This window comes from Protomyctophum parallelum (assembly GCF_964188405.1).
Source record: "Protomyctophum parallelum genome assembly, chromosome: 9".
Taxonomy (NCBI): Eukaryota; Metazoa; Chordata; class Actinopteri; order Myctophiformes; family Myctophidae; genus Protomyctophum; species Protomyctophum parallelum.
In genome coordinates this window covers 37,199,264-37,214,876 of record NC_139706.1, presented here as the reverse complement: position 1 = coordinate 37,214,876, position 15,613 = coordinate 37,199,264, and the positions used below count along the sequence as shown (strand labels likewise).

At 42.3% G+C, this 15,613-nt stretch overlaps 1 protein-coding gene across 1 annotated transcript in view; it reads left to right on the top strand.

Annotated features, from left to right (window-relative positions):
• Positions 1 to 4,993: 4,993 nt before the first annotated feature.
• The window catches only part of LOC310865037 (protocadherin-16-like), a 92,997-nt gene continuing 82,377 nt past the window's right edge, over positions 4,994 to 15,613 (top strand). The window contains exons 1-2 of the mRNA XM_083773977.1: positions 4,994 to 5,414; positions 11,958 to 13,778. Of these exons, the coding sequence (XP_083630103.1) occupies positions 11,979 to 13,778 (1,800 nt within the window). The 5' untranslated portion in view covers positions 4,994 to 5,414; positions 11,958 to 11,978. The remainder of the gene's footprint in view (positions 5,415 to 11,957; positions 13,779 to 15,613) is intronic.

Below are 15,613 nucleotides of genomic sequence, written 5' to 3'. Positions count from 1 at the left end.
TTGTCCGAGGTCAACATCCACATTTCCAGTGTTCTGTTCCATCTTGGAGGGTGCTGTTTTAATCATATTCATAATTATAACAACTATTCACGGGACCGGCCATGCAATATGGGGCATATAAATTGGAAACGATACAAGTCGGTAATACATGCCAATCCGTTTGTTCAATAACCCTTTACCTGATGTAGTTGTTACACTCGTTGTCTGACAGCAAAGCAGTTAAGAGTTAAGGAGTTACAGATACAGATACAGAGTAAGGAAAGTACTGTCGTATACAGAATAACAATATGAAGCACTGCCAATACAGAACAGTAGCATGTATACAACTATAAATGGTGCATTTATATAGCGCCTTTATCCAAGACTGTACATTACATTCACCCATTCACACACACATTCATACACCGATGGTGGAGGAAACCATGCAGGGCACCAAGCTGCTCATCGGGAGCAAGGGGTTCAGAGTCTTGCTCAAGAACACTTCGACACGAACTCAGGGGGAGCCCGGGATCAAACTGGGATTGAACTGGCAACCTTCCGGTTCCCAACCAGCAACTCTACCGCTGAGCCACTGCCACCCCTATATCCTGCACTATCCAGAAAAACAACACAATGTTCTCACCGTATCCCGCCCAAAACAAATAGTATTCATTTCAATCAGTGCAATGTCAATAAAAAAGTGTCTATTTCAATCAGTGCAATGCACAGTGACAGTGTTTACACCATAACATTAAAGTCCAGAGTCCTACTGTTTCAAACCCGGTTTCAAACCCTTCACACCCAACTTCCACTTCTGGTGTCCCTGTGCGCAATCCACTGCGCCGTCCTCACTCTTCCATCTAAGCACTCAGGTTCATCCTCAGTGTTTTTCTCCCCGGTGAGAAAAAGCTGCCTGGGCGTGGCACTGCACAGCTGTTCCTATATCTACAGTCTACAATAGTCTTCAAGAACTCCACCTTCCCCCCACTCCTCGCCAGATCTTCCCATATAATTGCCTGTCAAGTACCTGTATAGTTGAAGCCTAGATTGTTGCTGTCCATATATTGAGTTTTCTGCAGTTTTTCTGATCACTTGTTTTTTGTGTTACACTCCAGATTCTGCAGTACCACCCCTTGCTTGCCGCAAAAATCGACCTATAGCGCTATAACAGGCTAATGTGAAAAATGTGGGGGAGAGGTTCTGCTCTGGCCTCCAACTAGTGTGTGCTTGCACAGTTTCACGCCGATCAGTCCAATCGACCACAAACCCACAGAAACAAGGACGGAGGAAAGGGGGGGCGAAAACATAGTCTCAGCGCCTTTGGCCTAGCGGAGAAAATGGCAAACGACTAGTAGGGAAGTGCGGACAACACACACCCATGAATTACGGTATTCAATTCAGTTTAGCACCAATAGTGCACTGCACTAGGGGCATTTTACCATCCTGTAAATAGCAACATTGCGCTGCCGCCTAGACGCCTAGTATGGCAGTATCTGTTGATTCAAAGCACGGGGTGAAATCAGCCCTTAACTGCTTCTGACATACATATTACTAGGGGTTGGCCCATGCATCCAGCAGTCCAACCCAGTAGTCACTTTGCTTGGCACCGGCGCCGCACAAAGCCACAGGTGAACATATGCAACCACTTTGGTCCAGTTAGGTGTAAACACAGGGCTGCTAGTAGGGCTTTAAGACTTGTAGTCTTGTGTTCCCCTGCCAGGGCACGTCACATGCTTAATCTTAATTAAAGTTGATCTGTTTATTATTTCTTCCATAGACTTTCTGTGGAGTCACAGGAACCAGGCTCTAGTTTGAAGTCCGTGGCCAAATATCATCAAAAATAGCCATCACAAAAATGACTAAAGGACCACATACTTGTGATGTGGACAGCATCTGACCAAAGTAGAATTGCACATTTCCTCACAGCACCTTGCTTTTCCATTCTGACTCCTCTCTGACTGAGGTCAGGATTCAAACCGGCCCACTCCACGGAAACTGCACTCCTTGCAGTCACAGAAGCAGTATACATGCTGCCCAGGCTGCCTCCCACTCTGCGGTCCTGATTCTTCTACACCTATCAGCAGCATTTGAAACAGAGAACCACCAGCTGCTCCTGGAAACCCTAACTGATCTATAGGCATCGCCGGTACGGCACTAGTACTACAGTGGTTCTCCTCCTACCTAACCGACCAGACCTATACCGGGTTTGCTGTCATCCCCCCGAACCCTCCTAACTGTTGTCGCACAGGGATCTGTACTTGGTCCCCTCCTTTTGTCCCTGTACACTAAATCTCTTGGCACTGTCATCTCTGCTGATCTTATCACTGCTATGCAGATCACCCTCATCTGTTGCGAACTTGCGATGCTTCCCCCCCTCTGCTACTCAGGTGGAAGAGCGCATCACTGCATTCCTGGCTGAAATCTAAATCTCACAGTGAATGTCTTCTAACCACCTCAAGCTGAACCCAGAAAAGACTGAGCTTCTCTTCTTCCCAGCTATAAACCCTACAAACCCTCCCGCGCGCTCAGATCAGCCAGGGAAGCTGTAAGTACATTCACTAAAAACGACGGGACGAAGCTCCACACGTCCCAAACTCTTCTCCTTTTGGCTCCAAAACTATGGAATGCACTTCCCATTGCAATCAGAACTGCAGACTCACTCCCAATCTTCCGCCATAGGCTGAAAACCCATCTCTTCAGACTCCGTCTTAGCCCGTAGCACTTGCCGTAGCACTTGCCGTAGCCTTGACAACCTTACAGGCGTATGCAAAGGCTCAATTTATCTAACTTAGGTAGCATTTTATGTAGACATAGCACTATGCATAGTTTCATTATATAGATATTCCACTGTTAGGTTCTTAGCTTATGTATGATGGTGACTATATATTTATGTTTTATTATTATTATTTTATTTTTATGTATTTTTATGTATTTACCATGTTTTTGTTCTTTCTTACTGTAAATTGCTCTGGATTAAGAGCGTCTGCTAAATGCCTAAATTATAAATTGACACACAGAGATACTTATACAGTCTCATTATGGATTGATCATCAACCAAAACCATGGTGGACCATGCACACACAGGCTCAACATAGACAGTCTTTAATTTAATTAATTAGGATAAAATGTAAACAAGGAGAGAGGACAATTGTAAACAGAATTTTGGATTTAATATCCTACTGTTGCCAGCTATGGACCTTGTGCATTTACTGTAGTTAATTTCTAAACTGTAAACTAAACCATGCTGTCAGTATATTTATGTATATTGTAGATGTATATTCTCCTGCATAATAAATAAACTGGAATATTATATGCACACGATTTCTAATTTGATAAAACCTTTCAGAAACCACATTTTTTTTATTGTTTCTCATCTCAATACACAGATGCTTTATTATACCACTGAAGTGCCAACATAGAGATTTATGTTGAATACTGAACTGGATGTCTTTTAGCTTAAATTCATCTTATCTTTTAATTCCCTTGCACTGTAAAAGACCAAAAATCACATGCTGATTTGGCCATTAATAATAATGAATAGTCAATTATCACATTTTGCGTGGTATCGTTAAACAAAGGTGTCATGCATTGTGTGTGTATGTGTGTGTGACGTGTGTGTGCGTGCGCACGCGCACTCGCACATACAGTAGGTTATGTCAGTAGTGTATCTGTGTGTGTGCCACAAAAAACAATCTTGTGTGTGTGGTATTTTGGGAGTCTCATCGGTTGCTAAACTGTCACAATAAAAAGTTAATAGCTACCAGGACTGTAAATTGTAAGTTGTAAGTGATGATATGCAATATGCAGAGTGTGGAAAGGCAGAGCTAAGCTGTGTGGAAATTCTCAAAGCAACAGAAACTGTCAACTTTTAATGCTTTTTAGGATATTTTTCTGCAACTGAATGAACGCTATAGTCTGCTTGATGTCAGCCGTTTGATTTGAAGTTTTTGAAAAGACAGGATAAATCATAATAAATTGCTGTCTTCAGCAATACATTAAGACGACGCCTGGATGTATTTTTTTTTGTTTCTGTCATAACCACATAGTAGAGCCTACAGCATGATGATAATCAGATACAAAAGTCTGGATGATGATCATGTAAAATATTGTTCAGCCAAGAAAGACTCTTTTTTTTATAATGACTTGAATTAAGAGGCTCATAAAAAAGAAACAAATTATATAAAATACATAATGATCCATTGCTGTTTACTCCCTTAATAACAATTTTCAGCAATGGCTCATCATGGCTGACATTATAGCATCGCTTGCCATAGTCTACTCTTGTTTATAATTTTAAATGCAAAATGACAAGTCACGTCAGAGCTACCTCAGTGATTAATAGTACAGGGAAGTGAAGTGAGACTGGGCCTCCAGCTCTGTTAAAGATAAAACTTGAACTCCTCCAGGACATGACTAGAGATAGAACATGTTCCTTTCAAAGAGTCAGAAGATGTAAGGGAAAAAGAAGAGTCAGTGACAAGACTAACACAAAAGCAGATGTTGGGCCCTTTCTTCCCTTACTCCTTTACCCAGAGCATGCCTGTTTTTCTACAAGAAAGAACCCTGAAAAATATCCTCCATAAAAAAAGAATTATCTGAAGTGTTTCAGAAAGGCATTTTGTAATTTTAATATCGGGGCTCAAATAGCCTACTGCTGTTTTGTTTAGCCTCGGAAACACAGACGTTTTTATTTCCAGGGAGATAAGGTTTTGTTTAACTATTTTGGGGTTAGATCTTAGGGTACACCTTTGAAAGTTAGGTAGTGTGTGTGTGTGTGTGTGTGTGTGTGTGTGTGTGTGTGTGTGTGTGTGTGTGTGTGTGTGTGTGTGTGTGTGTGTGTGTGTGTGTGTGTGCGTGCGTGCGTGCGTGCGTGCGTGGGTGTGTGCGTGTGTGCGTGAGAGCATCAAGGGGAGAAGACTCCTCACTTTCACTTCCCCTTTCCAAAGGATGGTGGCACCAGAGTTCAGAAATAACCTGGATTTAGCAGCGCTTCTATCCACCGAAGCCTAGCAGGAGGTCGCACTCGCACTTCTTCACGTGTTGAATACATTTCAGAGAGGAGAGGGACGTCCATCTCGTAGCCCACGGTGTTCGGTTTCAGTCGGCGCGCTGCAATGTATTTTCTATAGTAGAGTGACGGTGGATATGCATCATGCTCGCGATGCCGATAAGTTGATAACCTCCGTCCCAATATGTCATTGAAGTAACAGGAGAGGAAAACTTTTTTCTTCAGTCGTCTGTCAAGAGAACAAACAGGAAACAAAGGGGAGTTTTTGTGAGAGCGAACCGTTTGCAAAGGATTTTACATTTTGTTCAGAAATGGATATAATTTAGGAGTTTTGTTGCACTTTTGACTCTCACATCGTTGGGGAGTAATACTAAGAATTCGGATGCTGCTGGACCTGTCTTTTTAAAGACAAAAGAAACAGATGCGTGTAAGTATCATCACATCGTACACTTTTCTACAACCTATGTTTTTGTATCAAATAGATTATTCAAAACCAGACTAGGCATATAGTATTTCCTATACATTTGTGTGTAGGCTAGCCTACCATAGACAACACAAAAAATCAAGTCGCTCACACTCACAAACACAAGTCCGCGTCCGCCCATGCAGTCCACATAAAGAAGTGGAATAAGAAAAGATAACTTGTGTTAATTAGTTAGCCTAAAGCAGGTGAGAATGACAGTTCGTGTCATGCGCGTCATTGTAATGCAACCCAAACGGCTGCCTGCAGCTCTTAACGTGCCTGCTATGGACCAGAGCTACGTGCAGCCTACCTATCGTTTGCACTTGCACACCACACAGCAATGCATACATTATGATTATACTATTAGATTTTTGAAGTTATATTGCATTTAGCCTAATTTTAGGCTTGTTTTTTTAAATATTTTTCTTTACCTGCTTCATCATCTTACGACTTCCGTGAAGTTTCTTTTCTCCTACCAAATCCAACCAAATGGACCATTCAAAAACATTATTCGATAGTTGCTTATTGTTAGATATCATATCAGACCATTGGGCCCCTTCAAAACATTCCTCTCAAATTGGTTAATCTGTGGAATTCCATTGTGTGTGGGGTAGTGCTGTGCTTTTGTGATATTTACTGTAGCCAATGATGGCCTGTGATCGGGACAGTCAGTTTCTTTACGGACGGTGGCAGGCTTGTGTTCGTTGACCGTGAATACGTGCCTCTTTCAATCAACTAATGAATTAATTGAAACTCCACTGGGTTCCATTCCTACACACTTTCGTTGGAAGTGTGATGGTTACCATGGTACAACGACAATTACGCAGCTTCCAGCTTCTTTTGTGACTTTACACAGCAAGGAGTAGCCCCTCCTTTCTTTTCTCTCTCCGCCCATTCAACAGTTCAAACTGAATGTAGCAGTCTTACTTTGGTTTAAATGTTCTGTTAAGTGCTCCCCTTCCTCCCTTTTTGTCAGTCACTCCAAGAGTTGTCTTTAGCTACATTTGTTGCATTTAAGACCAAACAGAGTAAATAATTGCCCAGACGGTATAGAAATGTAGCCACACTCACCAGCAATGAAGGCACCTGGTGGTGTCTGGTGTGTGGCTGGTATGTGGCTGGGATGGCTTAGGGTCGACGACAGGGTACAGCATCTTGCAATGTTCTGGTCCACAAGATTCGATACACCACCAAGATACCCATGTACCTGTCTAAATACTTCCTTAATGTAAACGAAGTCCACACCCACAACACCAGAGGGAGTGCAACAAACCATGTACAACCCAGATTCGGCACAAACAAGGGACTAAATTCTTTTCGCTCCTATGCCACCAAAATGTGGAACGCCCTACCAACAGTCATTAAGACATGTGAATCCCTTGACTCCTTCAAAACCGCTCTCAAAGGGCACCTACGGATGGCTGCAATCCGAAACTGGCCTCTGTAAAATCTGAAAAAGATTTCATGACAGAACAACGATTGTGTCATAAACCCTGGGGTATTTGATGAAGTATAGGATAATCATTTTACTTGTCTTTAGGCTATATTCTTTGTAGCGTGCATATGCTGTTAAGTTCAGACTGAAAACATCACAGTAGAGCTCGTGTTGACTGTATAGGTTTGTAAGAAACATCATAAAATATGATGCCTAGTGTATAGTAGTGTGGTTAATACCACTCTCTTGTCCTGTTGTTATTAGAGCAAGCCAAAGTGAACACAGTGGTGCATCTCAAATTTAGACCACATACATAGTCCTTTATTTCAGTGGACCAAAGCCAGAAGGAGCAGCTTTACTCACCAGAGACCAAAGTCTGTTATGTCGAAAAGTAACTGAAATAACAAAAAGTATGTTGAGCTGTAAGGGAACTGCAGGGTACCTCTTCTGAGCACACTTTAATTCCAACAAAATATGAATGATCCTTAATCATACCTTAACAAGAATAGAGAATAGATTATAGGATGCAACAAGTTTATCTTATACCTGGTTGTTCTCTGTTGTGAAACAATTTCTCTTTCCGTGTAACTGAAACTTAAACCTCTGGTTGTTATACGTGATATCCAATGGTGGTGTCATTTTAAAGAATAAAGATACAAGCTGTGTTTGTTCCCAGAAAACCTTACAGTACAAAAGCAACTGAACTCGACCACGCAGCTTCCTGGTGTGGGAAATAGATGATCCTGCCTGTCCTCAGAAACCATCAGTTCACAATGAAAGGGGAGATGGTGTGGTTTGCCCAGTACTCTGTTATGGCCTGGCAGCGCACACACGTGAGGTCTGTGATGGATTTTCCTGGCCCATTCAATGCCCTTATGAAGGATCTGAAGCTCCACAGTCTATTACAGGGCAGAGAAATGCACTCATTCTGACAGGTGGCAGTCTGCCAAATATTCAAAGCTTTATATTTTGCTCTGTATCAGTGGCATCTATCATTGAGTCCCATTAGATACTGTTGTGGTTTAAGTGGTTATACTGTTCCAAAGCTGAGACGTTTTATTTGAATTAGCTGGAATCATGACATGGAACTTAGAGGTGATATTCAAGGCCCATGATGAAATCTGCCAAGCTGAGGGCTAGCCTTTTTGTGTGTAATACTGTAGTGCAGAGTTTCCCCTGTGCCTTAAGTGGTAAAATGGTTTGGAAGGATTTGTATTAAAGTAATGCAAGTAAGGATCACATTCTGAGCATTTCTTTCTGCAGCAAATTAAAGGTTTATAAATTATAATAGATTAAATTGTTTATAAGTAGGTGCAATTTGTGCAAATATTTCACTGTCTCACAAAAGGGAGTCGAGTAATAATATTAATGATGTTCATTGATGTTATTTAGTAACTTCAACCTTTACCTTTTCGCTCCATTCTATTGCAGATTGCTTTAATAGCTCCACACTAATATATAAACATTTTGACATTCCTCTGTAATGGAGGCACTGATTGAGTGAAGTAAAACATGCTTCTTTGTAAAAGAAAACAGCTTTCACTTGGATCAAACATGAAATAAACAAGCGAAGGCATTCAACTCAACTTGTGCTGCCTGGTGTTCTAGGTAGATTGGCTGTTTTCAGCACGCAACACCTTTTGTGAAATGAGTCCTAGTTGAGAGTTTAGAAATGATGTAACGATTTGAAGGGGGGGGGAAACTGGGTAAATTATTCAATTACCCCTGAGTACATTACATTATGTCAAACAAACAAATACAGTGGATATGCAACATTTATTTAGAATCAGTGATGTCAGTGATGTGAATACATTTGAAATCAAACCCACAATGGGATTGGCTCGTATTCATGTCTGTTTTTACAGATTTCTTCCCCAAAGCCATAACCTAATATGCTGTTCCCCACTGGCATGTATAAAAGTCCTGCCAATAGCATAGCATAACCAAGTTGTTCTGTTCTGTATCCTGACTAGACACAGAATCCTTTTTGATCAGACCACTTATCTTCGGTTGGTATAACAGGCATGAAGCAAGACCAATGTTAGCCATACAGTATACAATAAGCAGTCATGTTTTCATTATTATTTTTAATTATGATGATTATGATGATGAGTATTCTTCTTCTTCTTCTTCTTCTTCTTCTTCTTCTTCTTCTTCTTCTTCTTCTTCTTCTTCTTCTTCTTCTTCTTCTTCTTCTTCTTCTTCTTCTTCTTCTTCTTCTTCTTCTTCTTCTTCTTCTTCTTCTTCTTCTTCTTCTTCTTCTTCTTCTTCGTATTGCTTAACCTGGCATTCAGTAATTAGTCTGCTCAGTACTGTCTGCTATAGCCATTAGGCAGCTCTGCTCTGCAGTGGTCCTCTATAGCCCAACTAGAGAGTGCATTATTTCAGTTATGGCAATTGAACAAAGATTCCAGCCTTGAAAAGTCATCCTTTGTACTTTTGAAAAAGTACATTTAAAGTATGTTCCCCACTGTTACAGGAAAATAAATCATTACTGTGCTTTAAAAATGTTAATGCGTTCAAGCTTTTGGTACTGTCACAGCTTTATTCTAGTTTATATCAGAGAACAAAACACTTAAGGGAAACCAAAAAGTATGGCATTTAATGATGATTGTGCATTGCTTGACTTAGGGGTTTCACATTTATTTCTATGCCCTGTCTGGGTGTAATTGTAATGAGGAATTGATACAGTAAATTGACCCAATATTCTTTTTTGCTATTAACTTAACCGGTTGGCTATTGCACCACAACGTTTTACTGCAACCTGGGAAATATTAACAAAATAGTACTGTATTAAACAATTTTATATGGTTTTCATGGCATTGAAAGTCATTTAAGAGGAGAAATTTGAATGTCCACTATTTCTCCAGTCATACTAAACCATTATGAAACAATTTGTGACTGTAAAAGTTAGCATCTTCAGTGTTGCGGGGCCAGAATCATGGCAGACTGAAATTAGCCTTGGAATCCTGTTGGCGTATGGCAGCCTTCCAGCAGACCTCAATTACAATGCTGCAGAGCCAGAATAAGAGAGGTAGACTGCATGGAGCCCTTTAACTCTGCTGTAGTTCGGTTCTGCTCGGTTCTGTTCTGCCACTCTGTCACCATCATGGCCCAGAGCCTGCAGAGTCACACAGGAGATAGTTACTGTAGTAGCACCCACAAGTGTGTGTGTGTGTGTGTGTGTGTGTGTGTGTGTGTGTGTGTGTGTGTGTGTGTGTGTGTGTGTGTGTGTGTGTGTGTGTGTGTGTGTGTGTGTGTGTGTGTGTGTGTGTGTGTGTGTGTGTGTGTGTGTGTGTGTGTGTGTGTGTGTGTGTGTGTGTGTGTGTGTGTGTGTGTGTGTGCGCGCGCGCGCTCACACCCAGATGTAGGATGATTATTTCCATGCAGGTATGACCAAAACCACTGGGGGGAGCCTTTAAACGTTTGCAGTTTGCACAATACGGTGGAGAATTACTGAAGAATCTAATAAATGTCATTATATTATATTAATAATAAAACTTTGTAATAAGACAAATTCATTGTGAATTCAAGCTATTTAGTATTTATACATATCCTCTGGCGACTGGAAACAAATTTCCTTTTGTAATTTATAAGACACAAACATTTTCATATGTGCCAAATGCGTTGTGGCTTGATTCTGCAGATGGTACGAGACAGTCTTCTTGACTAGTTCAGACATTACTCCATAAATTCTCGCTTACCAAACTACAGATTCTCTACAGCCCATTGCCAGATTAGTGCAATGCCTATTGTTCCTCTCAAATTACATTACGAATGCTCCAATATTTTATACATTTCTAGATTCAACCTCTGCTCGTAAAAGTAAATTAGTTTGTGTGAGTTATATACGTGCATGAGAATTCTGTTGGGTAAATACAGAAGTGTGGTTTACACACAGAAAGCCAGAATAATGGGTTTGCAGGGGAATGGGGATGAGAATGGAGAAGTGCCTTGACAATTATGTTGAGGCCATGTTGCCAAACTTGACTTTGCTGCATGACAACCTTTCACACAAAGCCAGTAGATAAACCAAGAACAACTTAAAGTATACCCATCAAAAACTCATCTGTTTGGGGCCTCTGGGTGGTATAGAGGTTAAACAATTACCCACCACTGCAGAGATGTGGGTTCGCTTCCTGGCATCAGTGCCTTCAGCATGACTGGGCGCTCCAACAAACACAATTGTCAGTGTTCCCTGGTGGAAAGGGGATTGTGTCCTTGTGACCTACTATTCATCGAAAACCGCACACCGAAAGTAAAAGATTAGTAAACTTTCAATAATGTACAAGGCAGTGGCACACAACAAAACACTTCCAAACTGCATGCAAGAGCTGTTCAATCCAAGAGAAAGCAAATAAACTCAGGCCAAGAATGGAGGTTGGCAGCACAGAGACCTAGTGGAGGAAATTGGCAATTACTAATTAATTGTCACACCTAAACAATTCAGATAAAATCCTTCCTGACTAACACAGCATTTAATTCTACTGAAAATAACGCACAGCAGTCAAATGTATTATACTAATTGCATTATTACTAAAAAGTGGTCTCATAATGTACAACAGTTCAGTCAGCACGTTTCATGAATTGTTACTCAGAGGTCAACTTCACTAGCAGATATTATTTTCTTGAACTGGTCAATACAAGCAGACAACAGAGATCATGGTTCTAGTTATTATACACTTGTCATAGAGAGTGTCCTGGTAAATATCTAGCATCTTTTTTTTCTCCAGAATTGAATGGATAGACCAAAGGCTAAGGCAGCATGCTGTTTCCTTATGTTATTTGAGCAAAGGAATGCTTTCTGAAGTAACAAGGTGTTGACTTATTAGGTGAAGAAGTATAGGAAAATGTTATGTGCGAGGCTGTATTGTGTGCACTGCGGCCAGGAAAGGAGCCCAATGGAACATATGGAAAAGTCTTTAAGCCATCTACTTTCTCCAAAAATAGCATGAGGTATTATGCAAAGAAATGATACACAGTTCCTTTGTTTCTACTGTTGTTCACTTTTGATATTACTCAGCACTTCATCTACCCCCCCCCCCCCCCCTCCCCCTTTTCTGTCTCCATAGCTTTAAAAAGAAGGAGCCAGAATGCAGACAGCCGCCAAGGGTTTGGGGAGGTCTACAATGGCCCTGTTGCACCACGAGGGTTGCTGGAGCAAGAGGCTTGTGCTGCTTGTGTATGTGGTGTTGGAGCTCATAACGACCCACTCACCCATGGTCCTGGGCACGCTCGAGCTACAGCTGGATGAGGAGCAGCCGGCGGGCACAATCGTTGGTGACATCAGCACTGGGCTGCCCCCTGGCATCACCGCGGCCCTGTACTTCATTTCAGACCACGAGGGCACGGGGGTGGGTAGTGACCTGGACATAGACGAGAGCACTGGTATTATTAAAACGGCCAAGGTTCTAGACAGGGAGCTAAGGGACCGGTATAACTTCATTGCAGTCACAATGACAGGAGTGACTGTGGAGGTAACCATCAAGGTGAATGACATAAATGACCATGCCCCGGCTTTCCCTAAAAAGAGGGCAACATTTAAAATACCCGAGCAGACGGCCATTGGCACCAGGTTCCCTCTGGACCCCGCCCTGGATGCTGATAAAGACCAGCTAACCACACAGGGCTACCTCATCAAAGATGGTAACATTGGCCAGACCTTCACTTTGGAGACCAGGAGGGGTAGCAATGAAGTTCTCTATCTGGACTTGGTGGTCAATGCTGTTCTAGACCGAGAGCGAAGGTCCACGTACACTTTATCTATAGAGGCCTTTGACGGTGGCTCTCCGAAAAGGAGTGACCAGATGACATTAGATATCACTGTGCAGGACATCAACGATAACGCTCCTGTTTTCAACCAGAGCCGCTACCATGCCATCATCTCTGAGAACCTTCAACCAGGGAGCAATATCCTGCAGGTATTCGCCGCTGACGCAGATGAAGGAGACAATGGCCTGGTGCTGTATGAGATAAACAGGAGACAGAGTGATCCGGACCGCTACTTTGTCATAGACACGCGCACAGGCATCATTACTCTAAACAAGCCCCTGGACTTTGAGATGAGGCGAGTCCATGAGCTGGTGGTTCAGGCACAGGATAACGCCACACAGCCCGAGGTCACAAATGCCTTTGTCACCATCCATGTTAGAGACTACAATGACAACCAGCCAACCATGACCATCATCTTCCTCAGTGAGGACGGCTCCCCGCAAATCTCAGAGGGGGCACAGCCAGGCCAGTATGTGGCAAGGATCTCAGTCACTGACCCAGACTACGGCGAGTACGCCAATGTCAATGTGTCTCTGGAGGGCGGCGATGGGAAGTTTGCCCTGACCACCAAGGACAACATCATTTATCTAATCTGTGTGGACCAAATTCTGGACCGCGAGGAGAGGGATACTTATGAACTGAGGGTTATGGCAACAGATGCAGGCACTCCTCCCCTCAGGGCAGAGTCCTCCTTCACAATCCAGGTAGTTGATGTCAATGACAACCCTCCTTTGTTTGACCAGCCCGTCTACAGACAGATCATTCCAGAAGTGGTGTTTCCAGGGAGCTTTGTGCTGCAGGTGACCGCTAGAGATAAAGACCAAGGACCCAACGGGGACATCAACTACAGCATCTTGCAGGACCAAGGGACTCACTCAGACTGGTTCAGCATAGATGCTGTGACGGGCATCATCACAACGTTGTCCCAGCTGGATTATGAGAAGGACCCCAAGCCCAGTGTCACCGTGGTGGCCACCGATGGTGGGAAGCCACCCCTCTCATCGACAGCGATAGTAAACGTTATATTGCAGGATATAAATGACAACGAGCCTGTTTTTGAGAGGAACTTCTACAATGCTTCCATCAAGGAGAACACAGCTGCTGGGACGTGCATTCTTGAGGTAGGACATTTTTCCTCTCAAATGTATTTTTTTATTGCATTAAATCTTTATGACTTGAATGATTTTATGAACACACTTTAAGATTAAGGGGCAGAACGTTGATATACTATAGTCTATAGTGATATAAGGGCCTGAAGTGGTGACTGACATGCATATCATTTTTAACACTGAAGCAGTTTAAACTGGACAGCTTTACTGTGGATTTTACCTGCAGATCTTTTGGATTTTTTGGCTGTCCTCTCCTTCACCTCTTGAAGGTTTCCAAGGTAACAACGGCAGTGTAGATGCCTCTGTCCAGAACAGGCTCAAAAGCGTTTTTCACATATTCACAGAAAGAGACAGAATCAGGGCTTTATCTAGCTAAATCAATGTCACTAATAGTAGACAGACTAATTAACCTGGTTGAGTGTGAGCAAAATAAATGGCTATGGTCAACAAGGAATAAATATTCAGACAAATTACAGCATTTGTTGACACCTCCATTGTGTTTCAGAGAAATATATTGTGTTCTCAGGTTATTTCTGTTGTTATTTAAAACATTAAATCACACCCGTGTGAACTGAGGGGCGCTCTTTTTCGGCATCCTCACCTTCTTCGTCTGTGTTTACACAAACACTCAAAGCTTGCCATTTATCGTTAATGGCATTCAATGTTTGTGTTAAGACAATGTTTGTGCTTACACAAACCCTCAAAGCTGGACATAGGAGGGGCTAGTGACACTCAAAATCAATAATAAGAAACAAAGACCTTTCATTCTTTTTAGATATTGCTCTTTACGTTTCTGTGTTTTCTGTGGGATAGCAAACTGGTTCCCTTAAATGTGCTACTGCAATGAGGATTTTGGGGGAAATAAAGATCACTTACCAGAGAGAGACCAGTGTTTCTGAAAGTTACAGGTTCCCATAATCCCTGTTTCACCAGTGTCTGTGGTGTGGTTGCATGGGCCAAGGACCTGCATGCATAGTGCACTACTGACAAAGGGCTCAGGAGATGTGATTTTGGCCCAGCATTTGGACAAGGGAGTATAGGGTGGTGGTGAAGGGATATTCAGTACTGGCTGTGGCTCCTGGCTTGAAAGCAGAAATATAAGCTCAGTGGTTCTTTTGGGAGGTCCCCAAATTATAAATCACAGAGAACACCAGGATAAAGAGACAGTAGAGTTCACTGTAACTGATTATAGAATATGGAATAGCACCTAGAGGACAATCAAAAAATAAAACGATTTGGAGCACATTAACCACATGAACCCTAGCGTCCATTTTCTGGGGTGAACATTCATTGAAAATAGCAAATCTGCAATCCCACAATGCGTAGAGAGTCTGTAGAGATTTGGCAGCCTGGAATCCAGACTGATTCGCTACATTCGGCATATTTCTTTTCCCACTTGAGAAGCGAAGTGAGAAAAGGAATCATCCCTGTGTGAAGTGACGTCACAGGGGACGGAATAATAATACATAGACACACATACACATTACACACAAATCCAAATGTTGTGCAGAACGTAGCAATCAAGGCTAGACATTTGGTGTCGAGACAAAAAGGAGTGGACCAAGTATGGGGGGACCCCACTCAACTATATAGGGTTTAAGACAAGTGGTTTCAACGTTCTTTGACCATTACTTCCAATAGTGTTGATGTTAATACAATGACAAATCTGTGGAGAAAATATGATATTTCAAGGCAGTGTTTACCCTAGCCAGAAACGGATTAGTGTGGGGGGAGCTTTCACGCATGCACACTCGTGCCTATTCGCAGCTGCCTAGTGCCTACTAAAATACTGTGATGGCTGGCTGCTCATGATTGTGTGGTGGCCCACCACACAAGGCATATAGAGA